Source organism: Phocoena phocoena, chromosome 1, assembly GCF_963924675.1.
Source record: "Phocoena phocoena chromosome 1, mPhoPho1.1, whole genome shotgun sequence".
Lineage (NCBI taxonomy): Eukaryota > Metazoa > Chordata > Mammalia > Artiodactyla > Phocoenidae > Phocoena > Phocoena phocoena.
In genome coordinates this window covers 91,196,890-91,216,492 of record NC_089219.1, presented here as the reverse complement: position 1 = coordinate 91,216,492, position 19,603 = coordinate 91,196,890, and the positions used below count along the sequence as shown (strand labels likewise).

At 34.7% G+C, this 19,603-nt stretch overlaps 1 protein-coding gene and 1 pseudogene across 3 annotated transcripts in view; both read left to right on the top strand.

Annotated features, from left to right (window-relative positions):
- COL11A1 (collagen type XI alpha 1 chain) overlaps nt 1-19,603 on the top strand; it is a 197,819-nt gene that overhangs the window by 3,409 nt on the left and 174,807 nt on the right. For all 3 annotated transcript variants that reach the window (XM_065881030.1, XM_065881043.1, XM_065881037.1), the window contains exon 2: nt 18,273-18,440. In XM_065881030.1, coding sequence (XP_065737102.1) covers nt 18,273-18,440 — 168 coding nt within the window. The remainder of the gene's footprint in view (nt 1-18,272; nt 18,441-19,603) is intronic.
- On the top strand, nt 4,393-5,011 carry LOC136131564 (superoxide dismutase [Mn], mitochondrial pseudogene; annotated as a pseudogene).

Sequence of the window (19,603 nt, the reverse complement as noted above, 5' to 3'; positions counted from 1 at the left end):
TTTAAAGGAGTTAAGCTAAATTGAGTACGAAGGGAAAAAAATATCTAATTGAATCATTTTTCACTAATTAAGATGGTATTCAACCTTTGGTGGTTGAGCCAGTACTGTGCCTTGCAAAAAGTTGATTAATTTTATGAAGAACTTTCAAAGCTTGTCAGCAATTGGTAGTGAGCCCTGCTGGAGTGTTTTGAGTGCCTGGGATCAGCAGGTGAAATGGTGCTGGCTTCCAGAGTATGTGCTAATCCAACTTTGCAAAGAGATCAAGTTTGTCCCTGTGATTACTTAATCAGAAATCAGTTAAAAGATCAGATATGCTTCTGATGACAAATGCAATGTCTTCTATGATTATTAATAATATTGCCTTTCCATTTGTTTTTTAAATCAAAATGGACAAAGCCTGTAATAAACAATAAAGAAAAATAGGTATCTTATGAGAAGCATCTTCCTGAATCTTTTATACAGATAACCTTAGTTTAGGTGACACATATATATTCAGTTAATTATAGACACTTTCACAAAATTGTCTATTAGTTTTGAAATTAATTTTATCAATACCTTAATATGACAATTCACTTTATAATTAATACTTAACTAGAATCTACTTTATAAAAATCACTCTCTAAGAGGTACTCTCAGAGTTTTAAATAAAGTTACGAAGTTGAAAAACAAGAAATGTATATTCCTAGATAGTACGATTGCTTATGATTTATTTAATTAATTTTTAGCTTCTGTATTTGCCTCAATTTGTGACTAAAATTGAAGGAGCACATTATTCAAGTTATCACTAAAATATAGCAAGGCAAATATGAGCCTCTTTTCATATTTGTGGATAGGATTTCTTACAAAAAACCTAAGTAGTCACCTTTCTTTTCTAAAATTTTTCTTCTTTTCTGAGACAAATTTCTCTTCACTCTGGTTAATTTATAGAAGTACTACCTATGTAATGATAATGAATGGACTTGAATCAAACTTGGGTGAGAGTGTGTAATAAAAAGCTGAATCTTTTCAAAGGAAGAAAAGGTGTTTAGATTTTTTAAAGAGAATGCTTGAGATAGAAATTCTTATAAAAATTGCATATCTATACTACCTTCTCACTTTACTAACGAGGAAACTAAGGCACAGAAAATTTATTAGCTGAGTCCTCTTTCTCAAAAAAATATATTCTTATAATAGTCATGGTTTTTCTAATGAGTAAGGTGAAGATTTGCAATAGTGATAAAAATATCTTTAAATAACAGTAGTCTGAGACAATGGAATAAACAATTATTACTTAATGTATACGTATTTATAGAATATGGAATGACCAAATATTACTTAAATGTACATGCTAGAGTTTAAATTAGTGAAAAGATAGATTAAGTGAAAATGACTGATTTAAAGAGAAACAGGAAATTATAGAAAGCATTTAAAAATTCCTCAAAGTCCCAAGTTTAGAGATAGGTAATTTGTAATGTTAATATACCTAATTATATGATTCTATAAGATTATCTGTATCAAAGTATAAAGCACAACACTTTGTAAAATATTTTTTGTATACATATCTTGCTGAATTAAGAACATAGTTTCTTATCCTCTCTAAAGTTATTAATGGAGGACCCAGTACAGCTTTGAATTTTCAAGAAGCTAAGAAAATTATATATTTATTTCAAATAAGGCAAATAGTGTCAAATTTCTATGCTTTTCATGTTAATTTTAGATTGATTGAGTGATATATATTATATATAATAGTCTGGCTTTTATTAATAAGTCAGACAATAAATTAATTTTTACTTGATATGGGTTATTTGTTTAACAGATAATTTTTTTCCAAACAAGTGGTCAACTTTGGTAAAAAATAAGAGAGCACTTAGTAGTGCAAATTCTAATTCAAATTTTTCTTTTGGATTGTCAAAGTGTCTGAAATCACATAAATACCTTTTACTTCAGGGATAAATGGACAGTTAATTTGTAGGGAAGTACTCCCTCTTAATGGGCTACTATGATATGTTGTGCTGGCAACCACTATGGTAGAGCTAGTATTTCAACCAAATGAAGTTTTTTTCCTCTCTTTTGGGAAATGCAGTATATGTCCTTAGGGTCCTGAAGAAGAAACTATGGAAGTTAATATTTATACTCATGGCTAACTCTAACAATTTATATAAGTATAGGGTTTTATAAATATCAAGCCAGTCCTATCATTTTATATAATTATTAGTGATGATATTTAAGTATTTGAAAGCCAGAATCATATTGTATCCTAAATACACTTTCCTTTCCCATCTACCTTTGGAGAAATAATTAAGTGCAGTTGGTCTGTGATCATTAGGAATTCAGGGCAATTGCAGAGTGGGAGCTGAGGGCTGATTTGCATTTCTGCTTTTACTCCTCCATTTCCTTCATTTAATAGTGGGGAAATGTGGCCTGAGCTGGGTGTGGTGAGAGGGAACCAAACTTTTTTTGTCTGTTGAAGTTTTGTTCCTTAGCAAAGAAGAAAGAGAGGTATGCACAGGTGCTATAAAAAGTTGCAGCGCTCCCTAAGTCGTCTCACTGAAGAGTCCATTTTAAATTCAGTTTTCAGGTATACTAAAAGTATACTATAAAAAATTTCCTAAATTTGGACTTTTTCTACTCATTTCTTTTGCAATTTAATTCAGAAACTAAGGGGTTTTGTTTTTCATTTAACTGCCTTCTATATTCTAATGCATCTAATATATTTATTTCTCCTTTCAAAACCCTAATATGATTTTATTTTTATAGATAATCTTGTTTTTTTTTTTCTACTTTCAGTAGTGTCAGAACTCAACATGAATAATACTATCTGGTAGAGAAGATGAAAGTCAATTTTAAAGTGATTTAGTGAGTAGTATCTATCAGTTGCAGTCTTTGGCTTACTACTGACTTGGCTAGTGGTTCTTTAGACATTGGCTGATCACCAGACCTACTGTTATCTGGTAAAATAAACTCTTTGCTTGCTGCGCATGGAATTAGAGACAGTGCTATTAATTTAGGAGAAAGAACTCAGAGAAAAGAAAGGTTATCATATTTCAGAGTAAGAGACCAGCTTAAATACGACTTGACAATTGAGAACTAAAACAAACCTGTGTAAAAGTGCTTTAGCACAATCAACTTTTGCAATTCCCTCAAACCTTCTTTTTTTTCCTTAAAAAGCATTTCTTTCTTATTTTAACCAAATTTAATTGCTCTTGAATGGCCCTGTACTGTACAGGCAAATGAAGGTCCCTATTCATAGAACTTGAGCGCATAGGGTGTCAGTGGAAGCTTCCTTCCTCTGTCTGACTGGTAAACTCACATCCGGGCTTAAACGAGCGAACCTTAGATGGTATGAGGTGGTTGGTTTTCCTTCCTCAGATTTTCACAAAAAACTTCCCGAAAGGATGCCTGCCAGAAAGAGCAGTAGCTGCAATTCCTGACAAAACTAATGAGAAGCTCTAGCGCACTTTCCTACTTTGTGCTCTTGGATAGCTCTGCAGAGAAAGAGCCATAAATATTAGAGTGGTGTTTGCCCTTAATTCTCTTTTTAGACTAATTGTGGAGGACAACCTACTACTTGCTGTCACTCTTTGAACGCTGATGAATCTTCAAAATACTTCACTGGTTTTGAAGACAAAAGTGTTGTCCAAATGGCCTAGCGTGGTGTAGAGTGCCCTTCAGGATGTGGCCCTTGCGTATGTCCAGGCTCAGGATCAGCCTTTTTCCACCTGCTGCCACCCCACTCCCATTCACCCTGCACTTGTTGAGCCATGTTGAACCTCTTGCCCATATTCTCCCCTATCTTTGAACACACTATTCTTTGTACCTAGAATGCATGTTTCCTTCTCATCCATCTCACAGATGCCTTCTCATACTTCAAGATTTAGCTCAAGCTTCATACTCCAGGCAGATATAATAACAAGCTCTCACACTGAATGCATGCCCATTATGTACCGGGTCCTGTTGTAAGCACTTTTTGTATAAAATATCATTTCATTCTGACAATTGTCCTGGAAGTAAGCTAATACTAAAATCTCCATTTTACCCGTAAGGAAATTGAAAAACAGAGAAGTTAATTATCTTTTTTTTTTTTTGGCGGTACGTGGGCCTCTCACTGTTGTGGCCTCTCCCGTTGCGGAGTACAAGCTCCAGACGCGCAGGCTCAGTGGCCATGGCTCATGGGCCCAGCCACTCAGCGGTATGTGGGATCTTCCCGGAGAGGGACACGAACCCGTGTCCCCTGCATCGGGAGGCAGATTCTCAACCACTGCGCCACCAGGGAAGCCACAGAAGTTAATTATCTTGCTTAAGACCATACAACTACTATGTGATAGACTTGGGATTTGAACCGAGGCAATCATGCTCCAGAGACCTTGCTTTTGATCACTTGTGCATGTTTACTGTGTATTCTTAATGCTTTTACACAGCCTTCGTGACTTTGCTTATGATTATGGTGCCCTGGGGCCTAACATTAATGCACAAATCATGCAGCTGCACCATAGTGAATATCGTAAATTGTGTGAATAACTTGAATGCCACCAAGGAAAAATATAAAGAGACTCTCATTAAAGATGATGTTATAATTCAGGTAGCTCTTCAGCCTGCACTAAAGTTCAGTGTTGGAGGACCTGTCACCCTTCCCATTTTAGGGACAAACTTCAGCCCTAATGATGCTGGAGAACCCAAAGGGGAGTGGATGGAATCTAGTAAATGTTACTTTATTTCCTTTGACTGATTGAAGGAGAAGTTGACAGCTGTATCTCTTGGCATTCAAGGCTCAGATTGGGGTTGGCCTGGTTTCATTAAATTACAAGGACACTTACAAATTGCTGCCTGTTCTAATCAGGATCCATTACAAGGAAGAACAGGTCTTTTCCACTTTGGGGGATTGGTATGGTAGTATGCTTACTACCTTCAGTATAAAAGTGTCAGATCTGATTATCTAAAAGCTGTTTGGAATGTAATCAACTGGGAGAATGTAACTGAAAGATACATGGTTTGCAAACAAACGAACAAACAAACGTGCACACACACATTATAATTATTTTAAAAATTTCTCATTTATATGTTAGCCTTTCTCTAGTAGTTGCTGGAGGGTAATGACTATGATTTAGTTTTATTTCTTCCCCTGGTGTCTACCAACATGCCAGAATGCACAGGATATGATATAGTCACTATTTAGATTACTAATTGTCTTCTTACTTTGCTCAGCAGACTGGAACAAGGTTAAAACCTAGTTAACTTGGAGTGGTGTGAAGTGACCTCCTCATGTCATGTTGTTAGCAGTAATTAGATCTCTCCTCCCCCCCTTTTTTTACTCATTCTCTGAAAGTGAATGAGTTGCGACTTCTTCCTAGCTTTCTTCATCTGGAAAATAGTTTTGCACATTCTCTCCAAAGATATCTTTAAATATTTGAAGCTCTTGATTGACCATATTACCTGTAAAACTGTAGTTTGCTTTAACATAGGAATCTGATCGAGAAAAATACCATATGAAGTCGTGTTTTTGCTTTGACAGCAACATAAATCATCATTTCATTTGTCTACATGATTTCAATTTGTAAAAGTAATAATTGGGAAATTTCCTCTCATATATTCATTTTTGAAACCTTTATTTCAGTTTTGCATCCTATTAAGGATTGTCTGATTTTGCTTAATGACTATTAGGAAGGTTAGCCTATCTATATTTATTGCTTTATGATTATTTTACTAAGCTAGTTCTTTTAAAGAGCAGTTTGCATATTCCACACGTAATTATGATATTAGGAAGTACCATCTTTAAGCAAGGAGTATGTAAAATTTCAAGGGCTTAATAAGGTCAATAATCTGTAGATGTAGAATTGTTTTTGATGAAAATTATGTTTTTAATATTCTATTCCTATTCATTGTATGTTTTAGTTCCACTAAAATCATTAGGATGGATGTCTTTATCTGCTTTATTTAGTGTGTCTTAAGCACATAGATCGGAACTTAACACATAGTAAACATTTGGAAATTTTTTGTTGAAATAGGTAAAGGTGTTGATTACAGCTCTAATGAATTGCTCTTCAATAACTTAACTGATGATCTGAGATGGGATATAGGGTTATGTAGATCAGTTATTGCCAGTGTCTACAGAAGTATATTGAACAAATTTTTGCGATACTATTGTGATTTCCTGAAGATAGCACTCTCTGTTTTTCCTCCAAGCAAGCTATGATCTTCACCCTGAACACTCTCTCAATCTGCTTAGCATTGAGAGAGTGTTAGATATTACAGAACTTAGATACAGAATTTAGATATTATCTCCTCTAGGAATACCTCTCCTTGACCATCCAGACTAGGATAATTGACCTTGTATAACATCCTAAAGCACACTGTACTAACTCCAGCTTGAATACTTATCATAGAATATTTTTGATGCTAAAATGAAAGCAGGGACTGCATCTTTTTCATCTATGTAAAAATTTCTGGCATCTAGGTCTAGCACCATACCTAGAGCATAATAGATGGCCAGTAAATATTCATTGAATGAATTAATGAACTCATAAGCAAGACATTTTCACTAAAGTCAAGAAGACAGGTGTACTCAGTCCTGGCTTGATATCACAATCATTTTCAGTTACATCCCTATAGATAGTAATTGAGTAGATTTTGTGCAGAATCCAAGCACAGCTGCTTTATAAGGCTCTACATATAATTTTGATGCACAACCAAGGGTTCATAAACCTTCTGTAGTAGGAAATAAATTTATACAAAGATAAGGATGTGCCTAGCTTGTGTAACAAGGTACTGGAAGTCAAGTGAAAGGTTATCTGCTATGTGGAAATCAGTTGATACATACCTTATTGCCAGACAGAAGTGGCTCTGCAAAAAACTGATTTAAATAGATCAACTGATTATGATATTGATAATGCTTTTTTAAAAAAATCCTCCTCTCCATAGCATGTGATAAACTAAATGCCAATAAATATTGCTCTTCTCAACATTAAAGTCAAGTTGTTGTAATGAAAATATAATTTTAGTTTTATAATAAACATATTTTAATAGCTGTGACCACTTATTAATCAGAAATGCCATACTTTTCAAATATCCCACTCTCAAATGGTGTTTGTTCTTCCCTCACCATTCTCAGAGTTGTGATACTATTTCTACTTTCGACTTTCAGTTCATATATGCTTTTTATGATATGAGAAAGTTCAAGATTGAGGTTGTTTAATAACTGAGAAAATTAAATGACTCTCTTCTATGTGCAGTCACTATGTTAGATGCCAGGACTACAAAGATGGTTTGCCAGCCTCCATTCTCATGGAGTACATGTGTTACTAGGAGAGTGCTGGAGTTGGGGATGTGGGCAGGGCCACATAACACAAGACCATATGGGTATATTTTTCTGGATAGAATGGATTCATGTGACTAATTTAAAAGTCCAGGGAGGCTGCTAAGATGGCATGGTCAGTGCATACTTTGATATCTGTACTTACTAGGTGGTTCCAATTGGTTGCAACTATTGGATCCTCTGACAAATAACCAGGGAAGTAGAGAGCGATGCAGCTTTTTCTGGAATAGCCAACCCACTGTAAAGTCACCCGGGGTTCTCAATGATAATTAGTACAGTTAAGTCACACTTGATATGGAGTTATGGCCTTTATAAAGTTGAAAAATATATGAATGAATAATCTTATTTTATAAAGGAGTATGTTAAGCAAGCATGTACACACTTATAAAGTCTATTATGAGACAAAGTTGCCTAACATTTTTAAACCTTAAAATGTGATTTTTTTGTTATTAAAGAAATTATAGCATGTTTTAGAACATAAAGTGTAAATAGTGATTTTTGTTTCTGAAGATTAATATGTTGGACCAAGGTCTTTATTTTGATTATTTGAGAGAATAAAATATTTATTATAAGCATTTTTAGCATTTTTAAGTCATAATGATTTCTTTCAGGGTAAGTTATATCAAATAGAGTTTAAAAAACATATCATTAATTGAGTTAGTTACAGTTTAAAATAATATTGATAGGCTGTCAACTCCCAAAGTTTTATTTTTATCCCAGACCTTGCCCCTGAACTTCAGACTCATATACTCACTCAACTGCCTATTCAGCTATTTCCAATGGCATTATTAAGTCATCTCAAAATTAGCATGCCCATAACAATTGCAGAACTCTCCTCCTGAAATCCATTCCTCTCAGTTTTCTCCGTCTCAGTTAATGGCAACACAATCAGTCATGATGTTTGAGCTAAAAAACTTGGAGTCGTCTTTGACTCGTTTTCTCTCGTACTCCACTCTGATCTGCTCTGTCCCCAGAATATATCCATAATCTCACAAAGTTCTTCATCTCTCAGTCCAAGAAAACAATATCAACAAAATTTTACATCTAGAAGACTACAGTTGTTTCTCTGCTCTCTGATTCCACTCCAGTGCCCCTAGAGTCTGTTCTCAACACAGCAACCACAGTCTTCTGAAAAATTAGTTGGTTGATGTTCTTCCTCTCCCCTTAACTGCCAATGGCTTTCCATCTCATTTGGAACAAAATCCAAGCTTGTTGAAGATCCCACAGGACCTATACAAGCTGCCTTCAACATGCCCTCACCCTTACTTCTCTGACCTCATCTCTTATACCCCTTTTATTTCCTTTGCAGGAGATATATTTGTCTCCTTGCATTTCCACCAATGTCTTGGGTCAACTCCTATCTCAGGTTCTTTGTACTTACTATTCCCTTTGCTTACAATGCCATTCTGTAAAAATATCAGGATAGAGGAACATCTTATGCCTTTCTAGAATTTACTCAAGCATCATCTTCTTATTGAGGCTTTTCCTTTCTTATTTTATATTAAAATCCATGTCTCCTTAACCCTCCCTATACTCATTCACTGATTTATTTTTCTTCTTGGTACTATTCAAATATTTGTCATTTATAAAAAGTTATGACATTTAAATTAAAGGTTGAGATTTTATTTTAAGGCTTTATAAATAATGTAGAATTGGATAATTTTGGAGTACAAATATTGCCTTAAATTTTTTGGGCAGCTTCTAATCTGTTTTTATCCAAATAATTCCCATGGCTTTTCATTTCATTTTACCTATTTAGATATAGTCAATATGACAGTCAAAGTCCACACAGTAAAGCATTTTACTTATTTGATAGACAACATACACATTGATCCAGTTGTCTTAGGTTATAGTCTAGAAATGGTAATGGGAGTTTGCACTTTATTTTACTGGTTTAACAGAGCAATGAGGCAGGACTTTTAGTTACCTAGAAAGTAAAGGGGAGATGTTCTCAACTGAAGACCTAGACAGCAATTACAGATTAGATATTATCAAGAAAATGTAAACACATGTTACTATTCAAAGCAAATTCATTTATTATTCCTAATCAACATTAAATCTAGGATTCTGTGTTTTATGGATTTCTAACCACTAGATAGGTCATAATTAGAATAAATCATGAACATTTGGATGTGAATACAATTGATTTTGATGGGAGTCATATTTTTCCATTAGTTCCACTTCAGAGTATTTTACTATGTATTTTTTTCCCCTGATCTTTCCAATTTTGAACTTCACTGTGTAACTGATTTAAAAAAAAAACAACAAAACAAAACAGGGCTTCCCTGGTGGCGCAGTGGTTGGGAGTCCGCCTGCCGATGCAGGGGGACATGGGTTCGTGCCCCGGTCGAGGAATGATCCCACATGCCGTGGAGCCGCTGGCCCGCCCGTGTGCCATGGCCACTGGGCATGCGCGTCTAGAGCCTGTGCTCCGCAACGAGAGACCACAACAGTTAGAGGCCCGCCTACCGCAAAAAACAAAACAAAACAAAAAAACAAAACTGGTATTTTTACGGAGCTGTAAGGAAGTACATTTACATTTGATCATTGAGTTTTTATTTTCTGAAATGGTAGTACCGATAGGTTTGTAGGTATTTGGATTGGTAAAATTAACCGTAAAATTCCTGAAACTCTAGGCTACTGTTTTGTTTTTTTTGCGGTATGCGGGCCTCTCACTGTTGTGGCCTCTGCCGTTGCAGAGCACAGGCTCCGGACGCGCAGGCTCAGCGGCTATGGCTCACGGGCCTAGCCGCTCTGCAGCATGTGGGATCTTCGCGGACCGGGGTACGAACCCGTGTCCCCTGCATCGGCAGGCAGACTCTCAACCACTGTGCCACCAGAGATGCCCTAGGCTCCTGTTTTATATTGTCTTCTTTGTCCATGTCTTTCTCAATTTGATGTTTTTCTTTGTTTGAATATCAAATAGTGATTTTTTCCAAGAAGCATAAGAGACTGCTTCTCAAAAACTTGAGCCTTGAGATGCTTATATTTATTTTATTCTTTTTTTTTTTTTCTGTAGGAAAATATATACTCTAAACATAGGCTTAAAATGGCAAGACATTTAAGTTTATTATAGAACCCCTTGGGGGAAAATGTAGTCTAAAACCTTCCCATACCCAGGAATATTTAATGTAAACTATATATCTATAATCTTATATACTTACAATTTACTGATGTAGTCAAGCAGTTCATTTCTCCCATTTTGCACTTGTTTTGACTGCAACGGTTAGATCGCAAAATACAGACAAAAAGTCTCATAATTTAAGCCAAAAATAGTTGTGTAGAGACTTAGGACACTTATGTGATTTATATCGACATTATTTGTGCCATATAGGCATTTAAAGATGAGCTTTCACACCCTTTTAAATATGAGAGAATTTAGGTCGATATGTTTTATTTTCTAATACTTCATGTTAGTTTATAATACAAGATTTGTATGTGGCATATGTGGGCTCGAAATAAATGAAGGAATAGTATCAGAGGAAAGACAATAAAATATTAGTTTTTAAAAAACCTTTTAATAAATAGCATGTCAGGGTTAATCTATAGTTATATCAATGTCTATGAGATGTAAAGAAAAAATTATTGAAAAGGAAAAAATTTCAATGATATCAGTGTATTAATGTCAAGTTGTGCTACAGGGTGGTAATGGAACAGTGAACATGACAGCTTAAGCTGTCGAAGTTCCAGGAAGCCTCCTGGGGTTGTATGTCCTCAGAATAACATAAAATCATGCTGGAGAGATTGCTAAGCATTGCATAATCTTCATGGATGATATCTAATGGATCTTTAGAGACAGAAAACTGTTCAGTCTTCTACTTGACTATAAAGAGATTTCCCAAGGTAGTCAGAGGAAATGGATGACAGGAATCTAGTGAATTATAGCTCTGGGAAAACACTGGTGGCACTCACTGAGACTGTTAAAGATGTTCAGAAAGGTTAAAATTTTGATGAAATAGTGCTTTCAGGTATTATTTTTATTGAGTGCTTAGACACTATCCTCAGAGATTAAAATGCCTTATCTCATTTAATTCTCAAAGTTTGGTTAAGTTGAAAAACCTAACTCTTAGAGAAGTAAGTAGCTTACCCAAAGTTATACAAATAATAAATACCAAACTTGGGTTAGAAGTTGGGCTGTTCCAACTGCAGAAACTGAGTTGTTAATTGTCGTTTATATACTTGTCATATCCTACATTTTAGATTCTTTATTAAGGGCTCTTATGATTTTGAAATATAGCAGGGTGTTGGTAGTAGTTAAATTATAACAGTCACTTCTCTCTCATTTTTTCTTTTCCCAGACCTGCATCCCACTACTACATAAACACAGTAGCACTCCTGGTTATTTTATACTATCTAGAGCAGCAAAGCATTTCATAACTGGGTGGGAGATGACTTATAACTCTGTGTTTTATTTTGTTTTTACTTCTGTCTATAATGATATGCTTCAGGTATGACCTGTAATGTGAGGTACAAGGTGAGGATAAGTGACTCCCTAGTAGTGGGGATAGCATCTAGCATACTTTAGGAAGGTCTCTTCAGACCTGTGTTCTTGCCATACCTGAATCAAATGGAAACAACCAGACTTGTCAAGCTCTTCAGGGTGCTGTTTGTAAAGGCCACTTTCAACCCTTTTTTTTCTGAGACTAATAAGAAAGAAGCTTCAACTCTGAGGCAGTATGTGGCTGCCCATTTACTCACTTATTCATTCATTCATTAACCATATTTCTCTTGATTATTTATTGTGTGTCAGCTGCTATGTTATTTATGAATACTGCAGTGAACATCAATAGTGCTGATGTTTGCTGTCAGAGGGTTTACAATCTATCAGGGGAGGCAGACATTAACCAATAAATTACAAGCTTAGCAAAAAGAGAGAAAGAGAAAGAAATTAGTGGCATAAGTATGTAACAGGGAAATCAGAACCATAATTTAGACATACACTGTGGCTGAGAGCACACAGCCTAGAGTGAAAATGAGATAATTAAGCAAACAAACAAAATAGAGCATGGAGTTAACCAAGGGGGTATATGGGGCACTTGGGGATCATATGAAAGGGTCACATAACCCAGCCTGGGAGGGATAAGAAATGATTTCCTGAAGAAAGTCATGGCTAGGTTGATATCAAAAGATTGATTAGGTCTGAGTTCACCAGGTTTCAACCCCAGCTACCCATTAGGCTCATCTGGGAAATGTTTAAAACATGTGAATGCCTGGGCCCTATGCCAACCCAGACATCTATATGTTTTAAAAGCTTGCCAGGAGATTCTACTGACAGCTTAGGGTTGAAAAAAAGCACTAAACTATCCTTAGTCAATTGATGAAGGATTGAAAAAAAATCTCCAACAAAGGGAATACAGTAAATTTTAGAAGCTGAAAGAAGTTTATTTCAGCTGGACCATAAAATTTGGGGTTGAGGGAGCACATAGGAGTTAGTGTAGATGTCTCACTTGGAGTTTGTGGCTGTGGGTGTTCATGGCAGAGATGTGATTTTTCTCAAGAACTCCTCAGCAGCCATGATGCCCCCAAGGAGACTTTGAACATCTAAATTTATTCCATATTGATGTCTTGTCAGGACATGACTAGTTCCATTTTCTTGAACTCTGTACTGTCTTGTATCTGTGCTGTCATATTTGATATTTCGATCACCTTCCTCTTCATTGATGAATCTATCATTCAAGACTCAGCTTAAAAAAACCACATGGTAGATATTTTAGCCTTTGTGGGCCACACGGTCTCTATCAGCTACAGAGCTCTGTCCTTGTAGTGCAAAAGCAGCTATGGACAATATATAGATGAATGGCTGTAGCTGTATTTACAATGTAAACCTTATTTGTGGAGACTGAAATTTAAATTTCATGTAATTTTCATGTGTCATAAAATATGCTGCTTTTAGTTTTTTTTCAACCGTGCAAAAATATAGAAACATTCTTATTTCGTGTACCATACAAAAATAGACAGCAGGAGATCTTAAACCATAAGCATAGTTTTCCCAGCCACTGTTCTAAGGCATTGTTACAAATACCAACTTAGTTCTCACAAAAACTCTAATAGGTAGATACCTTTTGTTATTCTCATTATACAGATGTGGAAACTGAGGCACAAAACAGTAAAGTAGTGTGTCCAAATCACACAGATGCTAAGTGCCAGAGGTGGGTTGCAAACCAGTTTGGCTTTCCAACACTGTGCATTGCTGCTTTATCCTACTTACTGGTCACGGGAGTATGTGAAGAAGTTTAAAGGAGGAATTAATTAGATACTAAGCAGTCAAAGCGTTGTGTGACCTTAGAACAGTAATTTAAGTAGACACTGGAGACATGAAGGAGAAAGGATTAAAGACCTGGGATAGACTAATCAATGAATGAATGGAGGTGTTTAAGAGATCAACAGAACACAATAGGAAAGACATATTAGGCCCTCACAAATTTTCGTTTCAAGACCAGAGAGCCCCATGGACTTCAGAGGAAGTTGCTTTTATATGTTTCACATGATTGTGTTTCACATTTAAATGATATTTTATATAGCCCGCATGTGTGTGTGTGTGTTTACCTGTTCTCTTCTAGTTTTGGAAAAAAGTCAAGTGTAGGCAAATAATTAAAACCAAGTGTGAAAAGCACTATCACAGAGGTGAGTATTTCTAACCCAGCTTTGGGAGATAGGGAATGCTTTCAGGAAGAGATTGCACATTAATTATATCCTACTTATTCCTCAGAAATGGATTTATAAAAGCTCAGAGACAGGAGGAGGAACATAGTAGGTAGTCTGTGAAGTCTGAGTCCAGTATGGCTAGAGCACTGAGTGAGGAAGGAATTAAGGGGTAATGAGATACAAGGACGGAGATGCAGTAGCATGGAACTGGAAGAATACATGGGTGTGTCCAGATCATTAAGATTTTATATGCAAGGTATGTGCGTACCATCTGGAAGTTAGTTGGGTTCTCGGAAGGAATTTAAGCAAAAGGACTTGAGGCATGGAGTTTTGGAAGCTCATTCAAGCTGTGGTATGCAGATTGATGAGAAAAGGCATTGAAACCAGTTAAATGGCTATTGTAGTAACGCACTGAGTCTGCTATCCTATTTTCCCATTTAATAAACAAAAAAATATACAATAAAAGGCAGGAAAAATATTATTGAACAAATATTGTGCTGACTGGATACTTCTGAAATGAGAATCATAATCTGTGCCATAAGGATTAGCAACATAGAAACAATTAAAATATTAGGGACATTTAGGAATTGCTTTGAATATCAAAATTACAGTTTTTTAGATATATCGAGTTAAGCTATAATAAATTACTGCTTTTAATCTTTAAACTGTTGAAGTTCAGTTAATAAAATATGAAGAATAGTTTCCCCCCGTGTGTGTGTGTGTGTGCGCACGCATAAAAACCCATCGAACCCATGTTATGAGAATTTGTTAAATGCTATAATTATGATATCAAATAAGAGGCAGATTTCAAAGTGGCTTAATTTATTATTTAGTTTACTTGAAAGGAAAAATCTTTAAGACTGGATTAACTGAGTTTTACATTTTTGTAATTAGATGACTTTTTAGAATAAAAACTATTTGCAATCTTTATTATATATCCCTATTTTTTGATTGTTTTTTTGTACAGTGAATTTTTATTTCATATCATATGTCTCTACATAGAACTTTAGTCTTTAAAAATAGAGCCCTTATTTTGAATCCTGTAGAGGGAGTGTGTTTTTATCTCATTGTTTTCAAAGTAGGAACTAACAAAGGTGACAAAACCTGTGCTCTTGGAAAAGGTCATCCTATTAAAAGATAGTTTGGAGAGAAGGAAAGTTGTGGTCCATTTTATGTATTATTTACTGATATGCAGTTGGGACTGTGACCATGGGCTGCAACCTTTTCTTCACAGAAGGATTACAGCCTTCATAGCTGTGTTCTTGTCGATCCTGGAGTCTTTCCCCTATTCAGATGTACTTTTACTAATGGCTTCAGAGCAAGAAGATAAGATAAAATAAGCAGATAAGATGCTGTGCTTTTAGAAACAGTCTCCTTCAGAGTAATTTATACCCTGAAGCGTGAATTGAGTTTAATTTAAAGCAAATATAAACATTAGGGATCAATGAACTGGCTCAAGATTATCTTAATATATTTATGTTTTAAGTTACTTTCCACAGTGTTTTTATTTATGGGCTATAGCAATGAAGGTGATGAAGTGGAATGAACGTAGATTTGATTTTGCACTATAGGAGCATCCATAGTTTGCTTTCTGGTTCTCAATTCTTTCATCTGCACAATGGGGATAAGAACACATGGCTTGCAAAGTTTTTTGACGGTTAATGCTAGGAAGAACTTAGCCCAAGGACTGTCACATGTTAGGCTCTCTGGGCCTGGCAGTTAATATAGTTGTTATTTTCTTAGCTTTATGATAAGAGAAAAAAAGAATGTAAAAGTAGTCAGGTATACTATTGGCCTAAAAAAGTTGGCCATTGAAAGCAGGAGTCCTGCAAAAAATGTTCTTGAAAGTTGTTATTATTCTTTTAAATATTCCAAGTCTAAATTAAAGGGGATCATATTTGATAGGGTTAATGATCCCTTCAGTATGTCTGATTTCCATAAAAAAAAGTTTTATTTTCTTTTTAATAATTTGGAACAATGTGTAGTCTACTGGAAAATATGTTGATTTTCATTCAGAAGGTTGGTGAAATAGGTAGACAGTCATTATTAAAGTACATTTGTTATAAGGTAAAAGGCAAATTATATAAAGCTTCATTCACATATGTTTGTACATATAGAAGTTAATATACCTAAAATTTAATTAACTAAGGAAGTGACCAGATGCACGTTTCTCACGTACTCATTCGATCATCCATTCATACATTCTATAACTAACTCTAATTATTATAAAAAAAGTATTAATTGACATTGTAATTTTCGAAGAACACCACTCTATTGCAGGTCACTGTCTATTTTGTGGAGTGTGATAAACTGTGCTGATGGTATTTCCTGATTTTACACTCAGTCCCTTTTTCATTCTAAGTCCTCCCAGAAATAGTGTACTTATAAAACCCAACATATTTTGAAATTAGATGGCAATTCTATTTTTTTTTTAACAAAGAACTGAAACTTTTCAAATCAATAATATTGGTCTCACTTTCAGCCAGAAGTGATCTCTTCCTTCTAAACAAAAGAGTACCGTGTGCATCTCTATAAAACTATAAATACTGCCTCCTACGTAATTATTGGGCCCTCCTTAATTAGAATCTAAATACTTGCAGGCAGGACTATGTTTCAGACATGCTCAGTGATGCATTAGCTAACAAATGGCCTTCTCTGAATATTTTTATTTTTGAATAAAATAGAAATTCAATAGAATATAGGTATATTGAGTAATATGGAGTCCTAAGTCTATTTTTATAACAATACTTACACCACATAATTCATTTATTGACTTGCTTAGTGAATTAGGCAGTTGTGGACCAGGGAATTCGAGGGTCTAAAAAATTGTTTGTCCTTTTATGTCTGGTTTATTTAATGTAGCATAATGTTTCAAAGGTTCCATGTGGTAGCATGTATCAGAACTTCATTCCTTTTTTGGTTGAATCATATTCTATTGTATGTATATTATCACATTTTGTTAATCTGTTCACATACTGATGGAAACTTGGGTTGTTTTCACCTTTTGGCTATTGTGAATAATGTTGCAATGATGTTACAGGTGCCTGTTTTAAGCCCCGACTTTCCATTTGCTTAAGTATATACCTAGGAGTGGCATTGCTTGGGTATATGGTACTTCTGTGTTTAGCACTTTGACAGATATTATCTGATTCCCATTATATGAAATTTCTAGAATAGGAAACTTCATAGAGATGGAGAGTAGATTATCAGTCACCAGAGCCAGGGCAGAGGAGGGGAATAGGGAGTTATCACCTAATGGTTAAACAGTTTCTATTTGGGGTAATGAAAGTTTTGGAAAAAGATTTTGGTAATGGTTACATAGCATTGTGAATGTAATTATGCTACTAAATTGTATACTTTAAAATGGCAACATTTATGTTGTGTATATTTTACCACAATTAGAAAATGAATAGTTTAAGAAGTATAATATACCAGAACTAATAAATTACACACTTGAAATGGGTGAAATGCATGGTATGTGAATTATATTCCAGTAAAGCTGTTTGAAACATCAAGTTTATCCAAAAGGATTATACTTGCAAAGGGAAAGTTTAAGGTTCCAAACTTATTTTATGTTGACTACTTCATGGTAGCAGGAGGTAGCTGGAATGGATTGGAATGGAAAATTTGTGCTTCTGCCAATAAACGGCCCTGTGTTAGACACCCTAGGGCTACATAAAAGGGGGAAAAAATTACTTATCTCCAGGGACTTTCAATCTAAATCATAAGGCATGAAGTAGTGTACATGAAGTTACTCTGGAGGATTAAAAACAACAAATTATGCATAGACATACTTGCATGCACACTTACAAAGGCACACACAAATACACAGATATATACATATACTTTGTAAATAACTAACATAGGAAAGCGCTCAAAACTAGAGCATTATATTTGTTACCTATTCTTTTAAACATCTTTTAACTTATCTTTGGGTATACAATATGGCTTAGTAACTGCACATTTTACAATATTTATATATAACATTTATTGTGAATTTGAATCTTCAGAATCATCTTTGTTTAGATTATGAATAGTTGAAGAGTAAATCTATTATAAATTAATGGAATATATACAGATACTGGCTTTTTCAACATCTCTTTGCTTCTCTGTAATTTGATTTCTGATTTGAGATATTTTGACTTTGAGAATGTTACAGTTTATATTTTACTTGCTGCTCCACTCCTTAGCCCCCCACCTAAATGTTAGAGAAGCATGGCAAAAGGTAAATAGATTTGAGGAGTAGGACTATAAACTATTTCCTCTGTTTAAAAAATACTAATTTTTATATTAGATTATTTGTTCAATTACATTTTCCTATTTTTAACTTATTTTTCAGCTGCTCCAGTTGATGTACTAAAAGCTCTAGATTTTCACAGTTCTCCAGAGGGAATATCAAAAACAATGGGCTTTTGCACAAACAGAAAGAATTCAAAAGGTTCAGATACTGCTTACAGAGTTTCAAAGCAAGCACAACTCAGTGCCCCAACAAAACAGTTATTTTCAGGTATGTTCTTTTTATTACTACGACTACTGCTGCTTTGCTAATTATTATTTTCCCTTTTTATTATGCTATATAATGCACAATTATGGGGGGATTTTTCATAATGGTTTGAAAAATACTCAGTGAATATTTTCTTTCTGTCCATGAAAACACTAAATGACCTAATAGTACTAATTATCTAGAAATCATGATAATGTAGGGAAAGGGAGTTGAGTAGTGAAAAGACAATTTCTGAGTGTCACATTTTCTAAGCAGGTAACTTGTTATGAGTACTTGCCTGCTATTGGATACATGTTGATTATTTTTTGTTACAACTTCACTAAGTTGAGTGGCCTTGCTCCTATTTAACAGAAGAAATTGAGTTTCACTGAGGCTCTCTGATTTGTCCAAATTACAGGAGGCCAATATTTAATGCAGGGTTTGTCTGTTGCCAAGGCCAATATTGTCTGTATTATCAAGTATCCCTTTTTGGTGTTTTGGGATCTTTTCAGAAACAATTTATCATTTAAATTCTTCATATTATCCTCTACTGTCTTCACCTGAAGGAATTTGAGTTCCCTATTTTCACATAAAACTGTTTTCTAACAACAGAAAAATTATAAATCAAGGTACTAAAAATTAACAAAACAAGAAAGCATATTTTTTGGGAAAGAACATTTTAAAGTATTTTTGAAAATACATTTATTTTGATAAATCATTGATTCTTCCAAAATATTTCCTGTTTTGCAATTATTTGTGGTGGACAAAAGTAACAAACTGCAAATATAAAGACTATTAATGCATAATTTTTCCGACAAACTAAAATTAAAATGGTTATTAAATCCACGAAATATTTTTCAAATCAAATGTGAAAGTTTTAAACAGTAAAAACTAAGCTGCTTTTCTATTTATTTGCACTCTAATGCAGAAATAGGAAAAGGATGGGAATTTTCAAGAGAGAAAAAAATAGATTACTGGAAATACTGTAGAAATACTGAAGAAGTTAGTTTATAATTTTTTATATCTGGCTTATCATCTCAGGGCAGTTTTTATGCCCTCCAGTGTGATAGCTATTTTGATTATTTCTGTTGTTTTATCTTGGAAAAAGAATACAACCTATGTCTCTAGGATCTCCTTCCATGTCAGTTAACAGAATATATCAACATTTCTCCCTCTTCTCAAAACAT